Source organism: Aedes aegypti, chromosome 2 (genome assembly GCF_002204515.2).
Source record: "Aedes aegypti strain LVP_AGWG chromosome 2, AaegL5.0 Primary Assembly, whole genome shotgun sequence".
NCBI classification, from domain to species: domain Eukaryota; kingdom Metazoa; phylum Arthropoda; class Insecta; order Diptera; family Culicidae; genus Aedes; species Aedes aegypti.
The window spans coordinates 147,100,970-147,122,339 of NC_035108.1; the positions used below are offsets into that span (position 1 = coordinate 147,100,970).

A 21,370-nucleotide genomic window follows, 5' to 3' on the forward strand; every position below is an offset into this window, starting at 1 on the left:
GTTCTATATATAGAGACTTCAATGCCAGTTTGACATCTTCTCTTGACATTGGAGTGCTTTTTAGTTGGCATATTTTCCAACCAGCGAACATCCAATCATCGAGTCATTCCATGTAGCGGATCCCCAACGAGCGAATCCCCACTGTATTACTACGCAATGATGTGACAACATTCTCAAAAACCTCAATATGTTCTGAAAAAATTATCGAAAAAAGTTTTTCACTAAAATTTTTGCTTCTTAGCACCTTATTTCGCCATGGTGTTCTTGAATTCGCAACCCTCCATAAGAAATCAACGTAGGAGGTGGCGAATTCAGAAACCGAAATTAAAAACATGGCGAATACTGGTGCAGGTAATCCAGTTTTCACCGCCCTAATTTTCTTTTTTTTTGTATGGTATTCAGTTGGAGCTGCCTGACACCTTACCTTGTCTAGGCTGAACCCTCGATCTGGCTTTTGCCAAGTTTCCCCTCTACCAGGACCAGGCAATGGCGCCCACATGAACACTGTTTTTTATTAGTATTGTGACGTGGTAGTTTTTGAAAAGTACCCATATTCCCTTGCTTCTGAGAAAAGGAAGCATTATGAAAATCAGCAGCTCCATTAGAATTTGTTTGAAATAGTAGTGTAGAATTTGTTTTAAATAGTAGTGCATTACTAATACTGTCTAGTCGAAATGGTTTTGAATAATTTGTCATTCAAGTGCTATTCTGATTACTCCTGTCTTTTACGTAAGATTAGAGTCTTAAATGTCAAGTGTCGTCAAGTCTTAACAAAATTAGGCTGTTTAGTAGTAGTTCTAGTTAATTTCATTTTTTGTTGTTAAAAGTATTTATTGGTCATTACGTTCATATATCCTTAAAGAAAAAAGTCGCTTTCCTTGTCTGTTCAACAATTTTTCGAAACTAGCAAGTGTACCCTAATGATCGATCTCAGCGTCTTACTTTCCATAGTCATTTTTATAGTGAATATTGAAGAGTAAAGTTACCCTAGGCTTCTATTACAGTCTCCTACAAGATTCACTTTTCGGTGGCAAATGCAATGCTTCACAACGCCTACTTTCTACTTGTAAATTTTGCGAAAATGAAGCTGGAATTAGATTATTTATACCGCTGTTACAAAAGAGGTATTTCTTATTATGGCAATGTAAAAACCATATTAAAATAAGATTGTCGCCACTTATTTCTACTCAGTGAATCTACTAGTCATTTTCCTTAGAGTAATATTCCCTACGTCGAATATGATAACGATGTGTCTAGCTAGCTAATAGTAAGAGTGCCTACGGATCATTCTGGCTAGCAAAAGGCAAACTGAACGTCACCAATAGTATTAATGTCCACTTCGAATAGATTAACTATTTGAAATGGGCATCAATTCTATCAATGACGCAGAATGTCCGTTGAATCACATCCGAGATATTATTGCGTCTATGCCATATGAATTATGACGCGGCTTTAAGCAAAAAATGCCAAAATGTGATACCACCACTACAGGTTACGCCTCTGGTTTCCATCATATGGACTAATGGATTATGCCCTCCCATCGCGGCAAGGTCGCATAACCAAGGGGAGGGAATATTGTAAAACTTTATAATTATGAAAACATAACTCAATTACTGAACTGTAGCGGAAATAAATCCGAGGTTGCGATTTGCATAATCTGCTGATTTGAGCATAGCGTGATATATTCTAGCAATATTAACAACTTCCAAATGAAGTCGTCTGACTTTATTTTTATGTGATAAAATTATTCTTTATATTAAAAACACAAGACATCGTGAGCGGCTATTGGATCAGTAGGTATTTGGTATGTTTCAATAATCGCTCATTCAAAAAATTTATTATTATGTATACTAATTCTTTTTGCTGAAAAAGGTATAATTTGACCATAAAAAATAGCAAGATAACGAAATTCTAATTATGCAATGCTTTTTATCCAGTATGTTCGTCACGAAATCTGTTTATCGTGTGCGGAATAGGAACACATGGATGCAGTAACAATTCCAATTAAATATTTATTATGAGTGTTTTTCACATAATTTCTATGTTAACGCTGATCATCTACACCTGAAGCTACATTGTGACATAAAAAAAGTATTGATCGACTCAATAGTTATTTTAAAATAAACCTAACACCTAACTTCCCTTAAATGAGGGGAATATGGTGCACAGATGGTACTCTATTTCTTTTCCCTGCGAAATAGGAAAACTACGGTGATAGTAAACAGTACGATGTGGTTAAACATTAAAATATCTGTAAGTTCTCCATAGCAATAGGAAAAGAAAGTTTTTTACTGCACTCAACATCCTATTGTGATTGTAGTTCTTTTAAGAATAAAATGATAGTATTTTGGAGCAGATGTTTTAAGATGTGTCATGCTCAAACATTTATTAAAGTAAAGCTGGTTGAATCGATTCTTACCGTTCTACTTACTACATGGTAGTTATAAGTATATGCCATCAGTACAAAATAAAAATGGATTTGAAAAAGTGTTATGAAAATGGCTGAGACAGTGATTTGGAAAACTGTATATTTGAAATATGTACCTTATATTTTTATTCTTAATTCTTATTATAGGTTATTTGATAGATGGCATAAAAAATGTTCTTGTTTTTTTATAAGAAAGTTTTGAACCATAAAATAAAGGTCATTGCGAAAATTATTAAATTACAAAAGAGTTCTTAGTTTTGAATAAATTATTTCATGAAAATATTTTAGTTCTTTGAACTAACACGTATCAATTTTCATTTTAAATTCTTTTCTCGTAATCATGGAAATGGTTTGAATTAATAAAATCAATGCGTCATCGCAATGAATATCAAACTACACTAGATATGAGAAAATTTATAAATTGTAAAATTCATGGGTAATGGCGATTACACTGTTCGACAAAAAATTTTTTTTGGCTGGATCAGGGACGCGGTTATGGGTCTTGAAGTGCAAGGAAAGTGTAGAAAGAGGCCGTTTTCAAATGATTTGCAGCACCCTTGGATTATTTTTTGGCAAAGTTTGAAAATTTTGCATTTTTCATCAAAAAAGCGTAATAAGCAAAATATTAATATATTTTCAAATTCAATTATTCAATCATTTAATTTGTCAAATCAATATTTCTTAGCCCTAGATCGCTTCAGGGAAACGTGCATCATTTCAAAAGAATATTGGCATCATTTTTATATATGAATTTGGAATGTTAACGATCATTAAACAAGCATATGAGGATGTGCACCATATAAATACTATTTATTTTTCTATTCCACACATCTGGTTCATTATATAATAATTATTATAGGTTCAAGAAGACGCTTGATTAGGATTTGATTTTATGCTCCATTAGATAAAGCAATAAGCAATGCAATCCAGTAACATTTGATTTCAACAAGGATACGACTACGGAAAATTGATGTATCTGTTATGTTTATATGGGCTGGTTGGTCTAATAAACTCTTGGCAACAATACAAAATTAGGTTGGACACGGACATGTAAGTGGTCTTACATGAGCTAGTCGGTTTATCAGGAGCCGATGGCGAAGTCTGTGAAAAATGTGATAATAATGTTATTTGCGATTTCCAAAGATTTTGATGGGTACTCATTAAGAATAGATTACCTATCGTGAGGTCCATTTGTTATCAGAATATCCCTAGAAATTACAGACGAACGTAAATTAGCAACAAATAATTCAGTAATCAACATTTCCACATTTTGCACCATTTGACAGCCACTCAGGCAGGCATGAGATCTTTTTGATTCAGTTTATGCACAATGCTGATCATTTGTGAAAACTGATTTAGTGGTAACATGCCTGCTTCTTGCTTGTAAGATGATACAATTTCCTGTTAAACCATTTCCGATTATTTTTTTTTTGTTGATTCTACATTTTACATATTTTTCGGCAATTTTAATCAAACTTTCAAATGGAGCGTTAGTTTCTTGTTCAATGGGATGTTTTCTTCAAATGGGTTTAGAGGTAAGCATATTGGAAACATAAAGAAGTCGACCATTAAGGTTAAGTTTAAACTCGTCTCCCATATAAGGACAAACGTGTCCATTTATGAGACCCCATTCCTATATCTTCGAAACGAGTAAAAATGATTTTCAATTAAGTGATCGCAATACATCGCAATTATTTGTGAAATTCATTCCAAATCTCAAAACTGAAGTTTGATTAAAATTGCCGAAAAACATGTGAAATTTAGAACCGAAAAATAAAAAAAATATATCGGAAATGGTTTAACCAGAAATTGTTTCATATTACAAGTAAGAAGCAGGCATGTGCTTTATCTAATGGAGCAAAGAATCAAATCCTAATCAAGCGTCTTCTTGAACATATAATAGTTATTATATAATGAACCAGATGTGTGAAATAGAAAAATAAGTAGTATTTATATGGTGCACATCCTCACATAGAGTAAAGTGGGGCAAAAGTTCGAGTGGGGTAAGAGTTTCTTTTTAAGATTTCGAAGGGAACGAAACAAAACTTATAAATGTCGTGGTGGTTCGAATGCTATTCAAGTAGGAGACTTTCACTCCAAATATCATAATCTGTTGAGATTTGGAAAAGTTATAACTATTTGATGTTTTTTGGCGTGAATATTGTAATTTTTGATCAAACTTTCGCTTCACGGAACCGAATAGAGATAAAATCTTTTTCAATATTGTATGTAAGGGCGTTTCTAGGCCTACCATAAGGATGCTTTGAGGTGTATTAGTTCTTGCAGAAATGCTCGGAAACAATTTTTGGCCCATAGTGGGGCAAAAGTTCGAATCAGCGGGGTAAAAGTTCGACCCATTCATAAAATCACGGCGAAAAATTCAAATTACCCAAAATCCACATATTACCTTCAAATTTAGCTAAATTAGCCTGACCGTACGAAAAAAGTTACCAAAATTTTACATTTGCACTTAGTTTTGCGAAAAACTGCTTTTTTTTTTGGGTAAATTAAAATTGAACCTGTTTTGGGCAATTTTTTGATGAAAATTTAATGTGTATTTTCCGGCAAACATAAGTTTACGGCTGGTATAAACAATGTCTGTTATAAAAGTATCAATATTAAGTGTTTTAGCCAGCAAACTTTTGCCCCACACTTGATTCGAACTCTTGTCCCACCGGTGGGGCAAAAGTTCGTTTAAGACAATCAATTTTGAAACTGTTATAACTAAAAATGGGTAAATATTTTGACACAGGTATGTTTAGCAATATTATAGCCAATATGTTGAAGGTTCATTGCATGGTATTTATTTAGTTTCAACTGCTATTATTTCTCTGGAAACTTTGATTATACCACTAAGGTCGAACTTTTGCCCCACCTTACTCTACTTGCTTAATGATCGTCAACATTCCAAATTCATATATAAAAATGATACCAATATTCTTCTGAAATGGTGTACGTTTCCCTGAAGCGATCTAGTGCTAAAAAATATTGATTTGAATAATTCAATGCTTGAATAATTGAATTTGAAAATATATTAATATTTTGCTTATTACGCTTTTTTTTGATAAAAAATACAAAATTTTCAAACTTTGTCAAAAAATAATCCAAGGGTGCTGCAAATTATTTGAAAACGGCCTCTTTCTACACTTTTCTTGCACTTCAAGACCCATATAAACGCGTCCCTGATCCAGCCAAAAAAAATTTTTTGTCGAACAGTGTTATTTTAAATTATAGCGGAAACAGTTTTTTTTTCTGCCATATGCTACGCAGTTCAATATATATGATGTAATTCGTTAAATGTACAAATTACTACGAAAAATGTTTGGTAATATAAATTCGAACTCCATTGTTAGATAAGTTTCAAGTTGTGTACAAACAAACGCTATTTTTTTTTAGACTAGCTCCAGTGTTTGTAGTACTACAAATCAAACACATGAGTCTACAAATGAGGACAAACTAGGGTTGAAGCGATCCACTTTTTTTAACACCGTTATCCATGTAAGTAAAATATGATTAATTGTGTTATTATAAGTAAATTAAAAAATGATGTCATTGCGACAATAATGGATAAGCTACAATTTGTAGTTGTAAGTCTCAAATATGAGAATAGTTTAAAACCACAAAATCCATGCGTCGTTGCGGTAAATATGAAGTAAGATTGTTAAAGGTATTTGTTGTGTATTATTTGCAATTTTTTGAGAATGGTTTAATGCTGTGAAGAAACTTAAAATTTGCTCAGTTAATTTATGGTTTATAATATGAAAAAATATAATAAAATCATGAAATAGATAACTCTTTGCCACAATTATTATATTGCAACGGAAATCTGATATATTTCTGTTATACTACGTAATAATATATAGATATGATTTGTGCAAATATTATCAATAAATAGAAATTATTATATTACCAATTTTGTAAACTGTTTGTCGTGCTTTGAATACAGAAACAATAACTGCTCTATTTTTTATATTTATTACGTTGAGAAAATTTCAAATCGTAAACAAAACTACTATGAAAACGCAACCATAGTCAGGGACTATTATGTATTATCCGTGTTTGTGAAAATATTGTAGTTCTTAGAGCAAATAGCCATTATAATTGTTGAGAATTTTTTTTTTTTTTCAAAACTAAATAACCGTTATAACGTTTTGAAAAATAAAAACAATTAGTCATCTTGAAAAGTATGAAACAAGAACAGAAATAGTATATTTATGTATAACATGGTATTTTGTGAATATATTGAAGTTTTCTAACGAAATTTCATCGTTTAATTTATACAAGCTTGCCAACTCTAAATGATAACATTTTACTTAACATTTTTAAATCATAAAATCGATGGAACATTGTGGTCAATTTCAGGTTGTTTTTACGATCCAACTTTTCTGGTATCTTCCACAAATTTGTGGAACTGTTTTAGTTCATAAGAAATCACCAAAAATGTTCTGTAGATATATTTACTTTTGTATATAAGTATGCTCCAAACCCTTAAAATGATACGGACTGGAGGCAATCAGTGATTTGCTGTTGGCTGACAAAACGTCGAAAGGTGGGAATTGGAAGGGAACGAAATGATCTCAGAAGAATTATTCTCTTCCGAAAGAATAAATAATTCAATATTTTTTTCTATACGATGTGTTATTTCTTTCGACGTTTTGGCATTCAACGTTTGTTGTGTTTTGATAGGTTCTGTCAATTTATATATGAATCTGAAAAAATCTAAACCCAGGAGATTATAAGCCAATGCGGCAATTTCAAAATTACAGGAGAAATTTTAAATGTTTCTTTATTATACATGATTTTTGAGCACACTTATTTTTATTGAAAAATAACAACAATTTAGAAAATTATACAGATGATAAAATGTTCAACCTTCGGTAGCAACCGAATATTTTTGTATTATACGGTAATTTATGAAAATATTGTAGTTATTTCAATAAGAATTCATCGATTATGTTGTGCAAACTTGACAACCCTAAATATGAGAATATTTTAAAATCACAAAACCCATGGATCATCGCAAAAAAAAATTCAAATTGTTGTTATGATCGTATTTTTCCTGTATTATTCACAGTTTTGCGAAAATGTTGTCGTTCTTTGAAAAACATAAAAAATGTTTAAAAAAATGTTTATTTTTATATCTTACAATTGAAGCATTGTCTTTAAATTGGTCTAGAGGCAATCAATAAATTGTAGAAGAAATTTCAGAATTTTCTGTATTATACAAGATTTGTGAAAGTTTTGTAGTTCTTTGAACAAACAGCTATCAACGATGTTCAGAAAATTTGTTTTGTCCCCGTCGCCTGTAATCGAGAATCCCTCCTTCCTTGTTGTCGTCATCACTTTCGTCTGAACTAACACCGGAACTTGTTTATCACGAGTGGAACGACATCCGGCGACTTTGGTGCTTCTGTATCCGCTCACGGATGGCCTTTTACTCTTCCTACTGGAAGAAAAGAAACAAATTTAGAATACGAGAATATCGTGAAGTTAAAAACGCTTACCGATCAATTTCGTCCATAGCACCTTTATGATCAGCGGAGTATCTTCCGACGGATAGTTTGTTCTAGTTGGCACTGTCCAACACTACCGGAACGGCTTTTGTCTGACGGTGATGAAACGGGAACAAAAAATAGGCAGTTTGGAAGATTTTTTTTTACTTTTTTTCACTAGCAAAATAAACACAACAACCTGCACGCTAGAAAAAATTAACACAAAAGGTAGACTAAATCTTTAAATTGCGACCTTAGTATTTTCACATAACTTGATCAACAAATGTTGATGATATTAATTTTGCGATTCAGAAATTATCGAAAGTTATAAATCCAGACCTTACGTTAAAAAACAGAAACTTTTCATCACGGATTTGCGACTTGTACACAGTTTGGTGTTGCTTGTTTTTTAAGCGTGTTCAATTTGCATCAGTTCCCGAACGATATATTGTGATACCAATTCCCTTCTCAAAATGTTTTACAATATCTGAACACTTTAATATATTGTTACAGTTTGCTGTAGGTTATTCATACCATTCCTTATAGTATAAGTCTGTAACTATCATATTGTTCAACATATTAAAAACTGTTCATGGAACGTTAACCTTAACCGCTACAAGATATTTGTTGTTTTAAATGTATGATAAACCGTAATTTTCTATGCGGGATAATACATAGTAAACAGACCGTGTCTACTAGTACTAAATTGCGATACTTGGTTCAACCTATTTTCTAGCAGTGTTCCACTTGTAATGGTGCATAAAGATGACTATGCAGTAAAAAAATATTCTGGTATATTTAGGCAATGCATTTTTATGTTCAAATCATCGTTTGTTTTGCTTAAATCTTGGTGGCTCATTTTGCCCCGCCCCTTCATCTTGAAAATAATATATCGTTTTTCAATAATTTTGTTTGCGAACAAATCTAATTTCGCTTACGAACTGTTCATTATGATCAGAAGTTTCAATGGACTGGTAAATTTACCAGAATTATAAATAGAATTGTCATATAGGCCTAATTAAAAGCTGCCAAAATTATAAGCTTTTCATGACGAAGGACAAAATTGTACATTTTTGTAAATATCTTGAGTGTTCAAACAAATATTCTTAAGGTTTTTATTGTGGTGGCTATTTGAGGCATCCTTTAGCAGATCATAATGACACTAGATATTAAAACACTGTTTTTGAGGTCAAAACCGGGGTGGCTCATATTGCCCCGTATGTTCATTTTGCACCCATTGCCCCTACCCTTAGCGGTAAAGGCAATGCTATTCAGCAAGACTATGCTGAGGGTTGCGGATTTGAATAACGCCGATCGAGGATCCTGTTTGGAAATTTCCTCGATTTCCTAGGACACAGAGTATTTCCGTGCTTGCTATGGGCAAAAATGAAAATTGTCATAACTGTGGCAGTGCTTATAAAAAAAATTAAGCTGAAAGCAGACTCTGTCACAGTTGAAACGTGACGCCAGAAAGAAAAAGAAGATTACACTATTTGGATTGAATAAAACATCGGTTTCAGAATTAAGAAGTCACCCCCACTGTTTGTACAATTAAAATCATATGTTTGTTATTTTTTAATTCACATGGGTACTCACCGCCGCAACTGGAACTAGAATCTCCACAAACAGGCCGGCCATCGCATGTTTAATGTCTTTATCCTTAACCTCGAGAAAATACTGGGCGCACTCATGCATAAATTGGAAGGACGCTTCAAACTCCTCGATCGGAGCCATTTTCACTCGGAAAAACTTCATTCCCATCAACAAACTAATAATACTGTGCGTGGTGTGCGGACTCGGCTCTTTGTTCCGCAATTCTTTCAGCTCCGTCATGAACCGTTTCCGCACGGAAGCGAATCGACTTTGAGCCAGCACACCGATAACTTCTGCATATAAATCTGCAATTATGTGGTTGTACAGTGCATTCGGTGACCCCTGGACTCCTTCTTTGTACTTGAACTGACGGAAGGCGAGATTTTCGATATTTTTTACGATATCGTCATGTCCCGGATGGAATGGGAACTGCCGCAGGATTTCAATCAAAGCCAAGCAGAAGATAAATTCCACTGCCGCTTCCCGTCGTTGCAGTTGAGATTCTAAATCGTTGCCCGGTTTAGCCGTTCCGGATTGGCGTTCAGTCTCCATCCGTTTCAAATCACGTTTGATATCGCCATCACAGATTTGGTGCCACTGCCAGGCGAGCAAAGCTTTCAATAGCGAGGGCAGACAATGCTCAGCCACTGATCCCAGAGCCTGTAGGAGCTGGTCAAATTGATAATCCTCCCCACGTTGTAGCAGTTTGGCCAATGTTTTATCAGTGCTCTCAAGCATAACCGTTTCTATTTTCTTCTCTGCTTGCACTGTAAAATCGGCGAATAATGTTCGCATTACAATCTCCCCAGGTCGCAAAGTTCCGTCGCTTGCAGCCATCATGTCGATAGACGCAGATACACTCGGTGGAACGACTACAGATGACCGGTTATGTGTATTCCAAGGAAGCAGACTTAGTCTTACTGAAGTATTGGCATTGTTTGCCAGGGGTGATTTAATGGATTCAACGTCCACGTTGGAAGGATTTTCGATAATCGTAACCGTATCTCCTTCGTCCACCGTTACGTTATCGCCGCTATTCCCGCCACCACCACCAGGCCCGGGCCCGGACAGGGAACAGGGTGCATTGGCATTCGTTTGGGACGCTGCCAGCTGAAGTTGCGAATCGTTTTTCGAGTTTCGATCCGAGCTCAGCTTAGGGGTGCTGGTCAGGTTTATCGAATTGCGTACATTTGTAATGATGCTTGTTGAATCACTGGAACCACCCACGGAGGACAAACCGTCCGACAGCGACGGCGGTTCCGAGAGAGATTGACTTTGCTGATTGGCTACATTTGCGATGTAGTCCACACTCGGTCCGGTTTGCGATTCTGTAAATAAAATAAAATGTATTGCTTACAGTTTGTTTAGTTAATCAACATTTTTGGGCTATCTATTTTATGTGAGATCATTAGTTATACGTAGGTGGGACGATGCCGTTAGTCCTTTTTCTATCCTAGCTCTTGAACTGCATTGATTTTGGATGAGCTCAAGACAAACCGATTCAGATAAATTTTGTTCGATTTTTATTTATATGGGATGTAGGTACGTGATGTAGCAAACTATTCTAGCAAAGAAATGGTTTTCGTATAACGTATCTAAGTTGCAATAATGTTTGTTGATCCTGGTAACACTATCATAGGTTATCTTCAATCAGTGTCGTTTTTGAGCTTTCGTGGACAAAATAAAATCTTAACGTTCAGGAATTCATCATCGTAATCGTCGTCATCATCAACACTTTAAAAGTCGTTTTGTGATTGCTAATTTACAGATGCAGTATTTCTGTACAAAATTGAAATTTATTCAATTACAATATTTTCACTGTGTTCCTCGAAATAATACAGGGAACACAATTTCATGTAAACTTTCTTGAATGATAAAACTGCTTTTGAAAATTCTATAATTAATGATGGAGATTCAAATTTGATAAGTATTCATTTATGTCGTATTTTCATTCAAACATCAATGAACTATTCTAATTTATCAGAAATTACGGGATACTCCAGAAAGTTGGGAATTACGAATGGGTTTCAAAAGTACACCAGAAAAAGCGATGCTCCTCGACATAGGTACAAGTATTTCCTCCGTCCAGAAGTGCAATCATTATGGGGGGCTGTTGGTTAAAATTTTGAAGGTAATGCTTTTCGAGAAGGTATGTTTGAATAACAAGAAATTAAGCTGAAGAATTTGAGAATATTCCACTTTTTAACAGGCATAGTAAAAATTATTGCAATTCCTATTCATGATAATCGAGTCTGAAGGTCAAAACGTGTTTCGCTTTTATTATGATGATTCTATCACCAAACATGTGTTAACACCTTAAAATTTTCAACTTTGCTGTATTATTTTAAACTTACAACTTTGTTTTTTTTTATGACTGATCACAGGGCCGCATTTTCGGGGTTGGGCACTTTTTTGGACTGCATCGTATGATTTGAAAGATTCAATTATTCAATCTAGGCTAAATTTATGCAAATAAACTCGAATAAAATTACTACAGTCAAACCCCCATGAGTCAATATCTGAAGGGATTATCGGAAATATCGAGGAATGCGTTGGAAAGAATGAGATGAGACAAACTTGAATAAAACTTAAATTTTTCGTAGACGTGTTCGGTACACGCGATCTTTCAACACACGTTTCCACTGTTCAATAATAGATCTCTCAATAAAGAAAACATAAACAAAAGCATTTTGGAACACACAAGAAAAAAAAACCGCTTCACCAGATTACCAACCTTCCGCGAAAAGATAATCAAACGCGTTCGGATGTTTGTTTTCCGTCGGAGGAGGAGGAAATCATATACAAACAGACCGAGGTCTACCGGGTATCCTGCTGAACTGAACAGGGGAGAAAACTGTGCACGACGGGCGTTGTTAGTCTTACGCCGCGTTACGTACGCACCACGTGCACGAACAACATCATGGTGCAAGTGTACCTGTAAGTTCAGCGACAGGTTGCAAACGTGGGTATAATGCAACAGCAAAAGAAAACAGATATTTACATGACCTTGCTAATAATAGAACCACCCACCCCCACCGAAAATTGTTTTCAGTATTAGTAGGTGTCTGTGGTCAAATTGCATGAATGAATAAAACATTAATTAGTCCAAGTGCTAATTTGAATGATTTTCACACATTGATTCGAAAAAGTGATTGGTCAATATGGAATATTTTAGGTCAAGTATACCATTATTGGGTTGGATTCAGATCGACGATGAGAATGTCAACCAGGTCAAAGTGAAACAATGTAAAAGATAATCGGGTTATGATTTCAACTACAGTTTGTCTACGTTGAATTAAAAACCCTTTTTGACAGTAGATTCACAAACGACAAAACTCAAAATTATGCGAATATATCAAACAAGTATGAAACAAAGCATGTTTGATACTTTTTGCAATTTCTTATCTTAATACACTGTTTTTCATCTTCATCTTCATCTGTCATGAAAGGGCCTACCGTATATTCCAAACACTTAAGACCAACAGTGACTTCAAATGTATCTGGTGGGTGTAATTAGCTCATATTTATGGAAATTTTAATTTCTTCGCAAAGTTTTACTGTTAGCCGTTGAGTGTGGCGATAAAAATGTTTATATACATTTGTTTAGTATTGCTTTTACGTAAAAGTATGGAACAACATTCTGACTCAAATACCGAACACTGCTTTCATTCTGTCTCATATTCCGAACACGTTGATTCAAATTCCGAACAGCACGTGTAAATGGTGTAAAAATGAATAATATCGCAAATAAATATATCTGAGCAAGCTTAACTGACCTTGAACTAGAGAATCATCACTACTTCCGAGGTATAAAATAAATTTAAAGATGATTAAATTGAATTGTAATTGGTAGCCATTTCCAGCTTTTTTGATGACATATTCAGCGAAATATTTCAATCACATCACCATACAAAAACCGAGTGTTCGGAATATGAGTCTCTTCGGAATTTTAGACAAAACGGTACTTTTCTGCACTAAATGTATAATTCAGTAATTGTCATTACCTAACTGATTTCAGATGCGTAATGTATATTAACCTACTCTTATTTATTACGCAACTGTTTTGAACTGCGTAATGAATCATCACACAACAATTTTTAGAAATTACAAAAAAATGTGAATGCATAATTTTTGATAACCTCAAGTGGTTTCCTACGGAATTGCAAAAAATGTTGTACGCATCTCGTTGCAGAACAAGATTTTTACAGAACTCGTCGTTTCTTCGAAACAGTTCTTCAACTCTTGGCAGAGACCACTTTGTGTTATCATACAATAACAAAGGAAGTGATAAGTATAGGGCCGTTCATAAATAATGTAAATTTTGGATGAGCATGAGTCTACGATGCATATGATTTATTAAAATTTTGTATAAGCAAAAAACAATTAAGGTAGGGGTCGACAATACCCAAACAAGATTCTATGTGTGTGGTTTATGAACAACCCCATGTTGTAGTCACGTTTTAATTCATACCGCGGAAAGTAGGTGCACAGCAATACGGTTGACTGGTTTCCCGAGCAAAGTCCAACATCAAAAAGAAAGCAAGTCGAAAACATATTCTGTTTTCAGCATCAAGCTGATATCATAATTTGATATCAATTTGTTACTGAAATATTCGATGTTCTATTTTGTTTTCGTTCAGCTTCTTCTTCTTCTTTTTTCTGGCGTTACGTCCTCACTGGGACAGAGCCTGCTTCTCAGCTTAGTGTTCTTATGAGCACTTCCACAGTTATTAACTGAGAGCTTTCTATGCCAAGGACCATTCTTGCATGTGTATATCATGTGGTAGGTTCGTTAAGCTGTCATTTTAAATTTTCAGTAATGTTTTTATTTTATAAAATTATAAATTTATTCGTGCTACACGTATAAACACTATGAGAATATAAAAATTAAGAATTTATTTTGTCGCAGACTCATTTCAATATCAATCGAAAATATGTACATCTCAATAAGTTCTCAATTTACCCTCCATGATATTAGAAACAGTTTTCAATTTGCTGTAATCGATAGCAAAAATAGTTTTCAATTTTGATATTTTAACCGGTAAAACGACCAAAATTACAGCAAACTGAGTTTTCAAAATTCACGACATCACAACATCAAAGCTAGTTTTCTATATGCTCTCAAGCTTTGCTCGGGTTAATTAGTGATAGCAACGTGTAAGCCCATGAGAAGCTTGAAAGTAAAAAACAAGTCTGCATCGTATATTGGCCAAATGTTATGTAGTAGTAGGCGAGACACAGTTATCACCTTGCCTTATGACGGTTTACTTTTTACATTAAATTCAAATTAAATTGTAATTGGTTCAGTAAAATCTACACTATCATTGTAGGGGTGGTAAAATGAACACCTTAAGGAAATCATCTTGTTTCTGATAGAAAAACGAGGAATTTGTATAGTTCTATCTCACAGCATCAAAAACAGGGATGTTATCTATAGCAGCAACACGGATTCAGTCTAAAATAGCTGAATTTTCACATAGCAAACAACGATGTAAATGTTCATTTTAGCTGCACTATGTTGGTAAACTGAACAGCTGTTGCTGGTAAAATTAACATCATGCAAAAAACGTGAGCAAAACAAGTATTTCTGAAAATTTGTATTGCCTTACCGAAAATATATCCATTAATGATTGTAAACCATTAAAAAATAATTCTAATGGTATCATATTTGACCTCATATCATAACGATATTCACCTCACTAAAAAACCTCAAGTCTTCCGAGCTAAAAGTTGTCTATGTTTCCAAACACGCTGTTAATAGGGGAAAAGCACTAATGTTCGACCCACAAGATATCTGTTCCAATTTTCGGATTTTCATACAAAGTAGGCCTAAAACATATGAATGGGTCGAAAATTGGTGCTCTTCCCCTAGGTATTTAAGCAGTACTAGTGGTCCCGGCAAACGTCGTCTTGCCATCAAGTAGGCTGTAGAAAAATGGCCCGCTATCTCCCATACAAAATGATATATTAGTTTTCCCAGTCTTTTTGGAGACTTTCCTAAACTTAACCTATGCAGTAGAGTGGTTCAAAAAATCGTTTCGATTCTAGATCAAATTCTGAGTGTCCTCCCAAAATTTGAGCTCATTTGGATGAAAACTGAGATTGCACCAGCGCTTCAAAGTTTGAATGGGAATTACTATGGGAAAAGCAAGCCATTCATTCAATTAGTCAATTGTTCTTGTTGAAATTAGCCATATGAAATATCTCCCATTCAAAAATTGATGCACCGTTTGTTTCTTATGTAAAGATTTTGTTGTGATTTTTTTAAATGGGTCGATGAATCGATCAAAAGAATCGATTCACAAGCGAATCGTGTTGTGGAAGCGATTTAGGTGTGATAGGCAAACAGTTTCAACACAAAATAAATCGCACTCGCTCTGCGCGCGTGTGTAGTGTACATGAGATGGATGGATATTGGTTATGAAAAGGGTCTACGTGATCTGTGGGGATTTGAATTCGAAACTTGTAAACTTCTAAGCTATTGGGTCACCAAGTGGCTCGGCAGCTTAGTTAGTAAAGCGCTCGTCTAGCATACAAGAGTCTTGGGTTCGAACTCCAGCCGCGCACGTGATTTTTTTTCATAATTTCACCCATAATATATTCATCTTTACCACGCGTAAATTAATAATTTTATCTTTACCACGCGTAGTTAATAATTTTATAAAAATCAAAGATTTAAAGATTATTAAATCAAGAAATTTTATGAAATATAGTAGAACAAATTTAATCAAGAATCATAATAATATCATACAATTAGACATATTTTATGGTAAAAATATAAAAACCTCAAACTAATTATCAATAGTTTTGGCCGCCTCCTTATATGGAGCCGAACCATCGTGAGGTTTCCGGGATTCGAATCATCCGGACAAGTCTAATCAACACGGTACTTCATAAATGCCAACATTGTATTAATGCGATTGATGTTCTTAGTTAAAAGTGGATTTTCATTACAAAAATCTTATAAGTAATATTCGGTAATCAGCCTAAAACAATAACATAAACTCTACAGACTTGAAACATTTGTGCTCATTCACTCACCGCGAGTGACGTGAGACGACTAATGTCAATCAAATTGGAGCGAGTCGACAATTGTCACCTCATTCGACTCGTGTCACCTCATACGCCGCGCAGAATAGGCACGATTGTCCAGGTTTTTTGCATGAATTTCATCAGCAAACCCGGAAAAATGTTACCAGAAATTTCCCGAAGATATTGGTGGGAATCATCAAGCATAACTTTTCAAATCTACTAGAATTACTTGCAAATAGTATTTTCAAAAGCTAACTATGAACCTTGACATGAATTTGAAAAAAAAAACTAAATAAAAAACCTTGTAAAAATCAGTCAAAAACTTCCCAGAAATCTGCTGAAACACACTATTAGATAGCAAGACTTTTCTTAGCACATGGTGGATAGCATCCGGTCTCCGAGAAACTATTTTTTAGATAGGGACATTCCAATATATCGAATGGTCCTAATTATTTAGATCTTTTTTTTTTTCTTCTCGAATCAATATATCAGCGTGAAATTATATACATATTCAATATTTTAATAAGTAATGATTACCAAACAGTAATGTAATAAGTAATGACTACTAAACAAGAGAAGAACTGTGCCACAATTCAGATTCGTTTATTAAGGTTTGTTTTTCGATAGAATACTTTTGATATATTGTGACAAAATATATAGTGAAAAAGACATACGGAAAGACACGGGTAAAATAATGTTTTTGAATATTTCTCGAGCACTATGATGAACCTTGTATATTGAACTTTTGAATAAAAACATTACACGACGCAAAAACATCTTATTGAAAAGTCACAAACAGCAAAAAGATACGATGTATCTAAACATATTAGGATTTAATGATAAAATGAAGTGATATGTGCTATCACAATATTGACAAATTACTAACGAATGATCAATAGAAAGATCCCATATAACCAATGTATATAATCATCTGACTCTCATTGCAATTTGATGTATAACCGCATGGAAAAAACAATTAATAGAGCTGAAAACTAATTATGATTAAATGTTCACTCTTTACATCGCGATACTTACGTTGGGACGGAAGAAATGGCAATGAGTGTCCGATCCGTGCGGCTATTCTAAGTAACTTCGTGGAAAAGCTGCTGCGCTCCAGCATAAAACCACTATCCTACAGTAGGATAGGGGATATAGTACATTTTTCAGAAATGAAGTGCAATTTTCGTTTGTAGCTTGCGGAGAGTAGTGGCGATGTCGGTATCAAAGCAGAAGCATTTACAGAAAATAGGAACGAATCGCTGAAAATTATCATGATTTTTGACCTAAGAAGAACGTTAAATACTATTTTTTTAATGTCACTTTGGCAATGACAACATTGTTTCAATAATTGTTCTTTTGTAACAATTGTAAATATTACCATTCATTCGGGGTGTTGCTCTCCCATTCGAAGGGATAAAAAAATGCATTGAATCAAATACACCAGTGGTGCTGTCGCGAGTGATAGCAAAACGAATGAAATAATTTACATCTACAGATCAATAACGCACTTGCATTCGTTGATACCATTCTAGATAATGTACACTGCCGTGCAAAAGTTTGGGGTCATCACCTAAAAACACCTTAAATGTTAAATTTTGGAAAATAACTCTACTTCAAGCAATAATTTAGTGAACCTAATTCAAAAAATGTTTCAATCAGAATACATAGTAAGAATGAGCCCTAGAGGGTTTCTATAGACGTGTTATCATAAAGATATGAAAAATTACGATAACCGCATAACGTTTGCCCGGCAGTGTAGGTATGGCTTTACATGCTAACGACATGAAAAGCCACTAAATCACACAACACTGATGGCACGCCATTCAGCAAATCGCACATATTTACTCCGAAAAACCAATAAACAGGCAAAAATTCGTCAGTGGCACTACATAGGTAGGCAGCAGGCACCGTTTTATAATTAAATTATCATCCATTTTCACATCGGTCGCAAATCGTGCGCGGGGTTTCATACAGAGTCGACTCTTCCAACCGTGCAGACCATCGAAATCAGAAGAGGAATAAACAGGGCCATTTAAGGTCGTCCTTGTGTCTGAGAATACCTATAGTCTTAATACCATTCAAGTATAACCAGGATTACATCTGGTTTCTACACTGCAAAAATAAATTTGTAATATCACATCGTTTTCGTTGCATATTTCTTGTTGCATGTAATTTTATACACTTATACAACGGTTTTGATTCCATTTTACACAATGATCACAAAGCAATTGACGTGATATCACAATTCATTTTTTTGCTGTGTACTGATGTTCAGTTTTACAAAGGTAAAGATGTTGACACTTTCAGTCAAAAGATATCTTAGTGAGTGACAACAACACTTGTTAGTATTGTAGTACATCCAGGGGTGTTTGAGTCTTTTCGATTAATGTTTTGAAGATTTTTTAAAGCTTATATTCTTAAATATCACTTGTGCTGAATACCTTTTGGTTCCAACCTAAACAAATGCGATACTCTCTGAAAAATCTTTCTTGGACACCGATTAACCGATTACAGGTTATCATAGAAGAATTTGACAAATTTGATAAGAGAAATATGTGTCAAAACAATTGATACAGAATTTATATAACTACCAAAATTTCCCACAAAATAATATTGAAAAAGAGCAATACTCCTCTGGAGCAATCCACTTGTAGTGCTTATTACATTTATTTGATTGTAACTGATACACTTGAAGTTGGTGGGTGCTAATACCAGGGCTGGTAGCGACTGTCTAAAAAGCAGAAACTTTCATGGCTGAAAAAAAGAGACTGGACAGGAACCAAAGAGTTCTAATCGTTTCCATAATGATTGCTCAGAAAATCCTACCAGATATCTCTTAGAAATTATATCTGAGTAATTTTCGCTGAGACCTATTTAAACTTAGTCTTTCAAAATGTTCAAATTTAAGCTCATTCGAAAGGTCATGTCGATTAAGTAAAGAAACTGCATTCGGTTGGTCAAATTGACGGACTCCTCGGTAGTTAAAATTAAAACAGTTTTTGAGGATCCCTTGATTTTGATTAGCACCAGAACGATAAAGAATGTTTTACAAAATCGCACATAACTTTTGAACATAAAAAACATACATCTCTGATTTTTCCATATTTTTTGTAAATCTAGCTCAGCTTTTCAATGATGCAAAAACTTTTAAAATCGGTGGTTGCGAACACCGTGAAAATTCAGTTTTTCTGATAAAATCCAGTATGGCCGCCAAATATTTTTATTTTTGCAAATGAAGCTCCTATGTTTTCTTTTTCCAAAACCATGTTATTGTGAGGGAGCTGCTGAAAAAAAAAAAGTTATGTCAGTATGAGTGAGCAAAGAATTGTCAAAAATCGAGGGGTCATCATAAACTGTTTTAATTATAACTACCAAGGGGTCCATCAATTTGACCAACCGAATGCAGTTTCTTTACTTACTCGACATCTTTCAAATGAGCATTAATTTGAACATTTTGAAGACCAAGTGTAAATAGTGGGGCGGTCTCAGCGAGAATTACTCATCTGCGAATTTCTTGGGGGATTCCTCGTTAGAATGCGGTATTTGTTAAAGGTTTTGTTCAAATATGATCCCGAAGAGTTGTTCAAAAGTTGATATAGTAAGTTTTTCACAGGCATCCTCAGAAATTCCTTCAAGATTTTAGTTCAGGTTACCTTCAAGAATTCAACAAGGGATTTTTGCATTTCTTAAAATATCTTCAAAAATTATTTCAGAGATAATTTTGGAGATTTCTGAAGATTTTCTCTAAAATGATTCGTTCCATCAGAGGTTCAATGAGATTTCAATCAAAATTTTTGAGGAATTTCTGAAGTTGAAGATGAATTGAAGCCACACCTCAAATTTTCAAGAGCAACAATCTTTAGGAACATTTGAAAGATATCCTAGAGTGACAAATCGATAGTAGAATTATAAGAAGAATGTTTGAATGGATTCCCGTGAGATTTTTTATTATTTTCGCTAAATAACAAGGTGGAATAAGCACTCAAAAACCGCTTAATTTCTTGAAATTTAAGTGAAAACAGTATTCAATCCCATGGATATGTGCTAAACTCATAAATAATGCTAAAATACGGATCATATTTTCCCAAAAGATTGTGCTACCTTTCTCCGAATGCCATTTCCTTGTGTGACCCGTTTCTTCAAATAGATAGGCGGTACAAAGAGTTGCAAGAAATGTCAGTGACTAAGTAAATAATAAACTAAAGGGTTTTTTGGAAATTTTCGAATAAATATATATTGCCAAAGTTGTCAAGGATGGTGGGACTTGAAACAACCGCCAATCTTAAAGGATGATATGTCGCAAGCTTTGTTTCAGAATCAGTCCATAGATGGCCACTTTCCTGAGGAAAACAGGTGCCCCGGAGACTTCCGGAATGTGGCCAATGTCACAAAAAACGATTGAAATAATCTACAACATACTTGATTCGTATAACCTTGATGATTAAATAATCGCAAGCCTTGCCACACCATCGGTCCATAAATGGCAACTTTTCAGAGGATCCGGAAGACTTCGGGAATGTGGCTAGTGTGACCAAAAACCGTTGAAATAGTCTCCTACATACTTGATTCGTCCAACCGATCCACAAATGGCCACTTCCCTAGGGAAACCAAGTTACCGTAAGACTTCCGGAATGCGGCCAAAGTTACCAAAATGTCTTAAATGGGTAACAGTGAATTTGTTTTGACAAATCATGAAGAATATCATGTCCAAGCTTCTAAAGCATTTTGTATGGGAATAAAAACTAACCCACTGAACCCCGGAATAACTCCGGAACTATGTGGCCAATAACATATTATGTATGACATATGGGAATCAGAAACGTGA

General features: G+C 34.5%; 1 protein-coding gene and 1 long non-coding RNA gene across 6 annotated transcripts in view; both read right to left on the bottom strand.

Annotated features, from left to right (window-relative positions):
* The window catches only part of LOC5564260 (protein furry), a 384,478-nt gene that overhangs the window by 342,534 nt on the left and 20,574 nt on the right, over positions 1–21,370 (bottom strand). For 4 of the 5 annotated variants that reach the window (XM_021842641.1, XM_021842640.1, XM_021842638.1 and 1 more), the window contains exon 2: positions 9,517–10,841. In XM_021842641.1, the coding sequence (XP_021698333.1) occupies positions 9,517–10,841 (1,325 nt within the window). Of the gene's footprint in view, positions 1–9,516; positions 10,842–17,580; positions 17,678–21,370 lie in introns of all 5 variants that reach the window. The other variant, XM_021842639.1, reaches the window with a different exon arrangement.
* On the bottom strand, positions 7,542–8,345 carry LOC110676100. Its single transcript, XR_002500071.1, has 2 exons — positions 7,933–8,345; positions 7,542–7,874 (listed from the first exon to the last, which is right to left on the bottom strand). It is a non-coding gene; the product is annotated as an uncharacterized LOC110676100 (long non-coding RNA).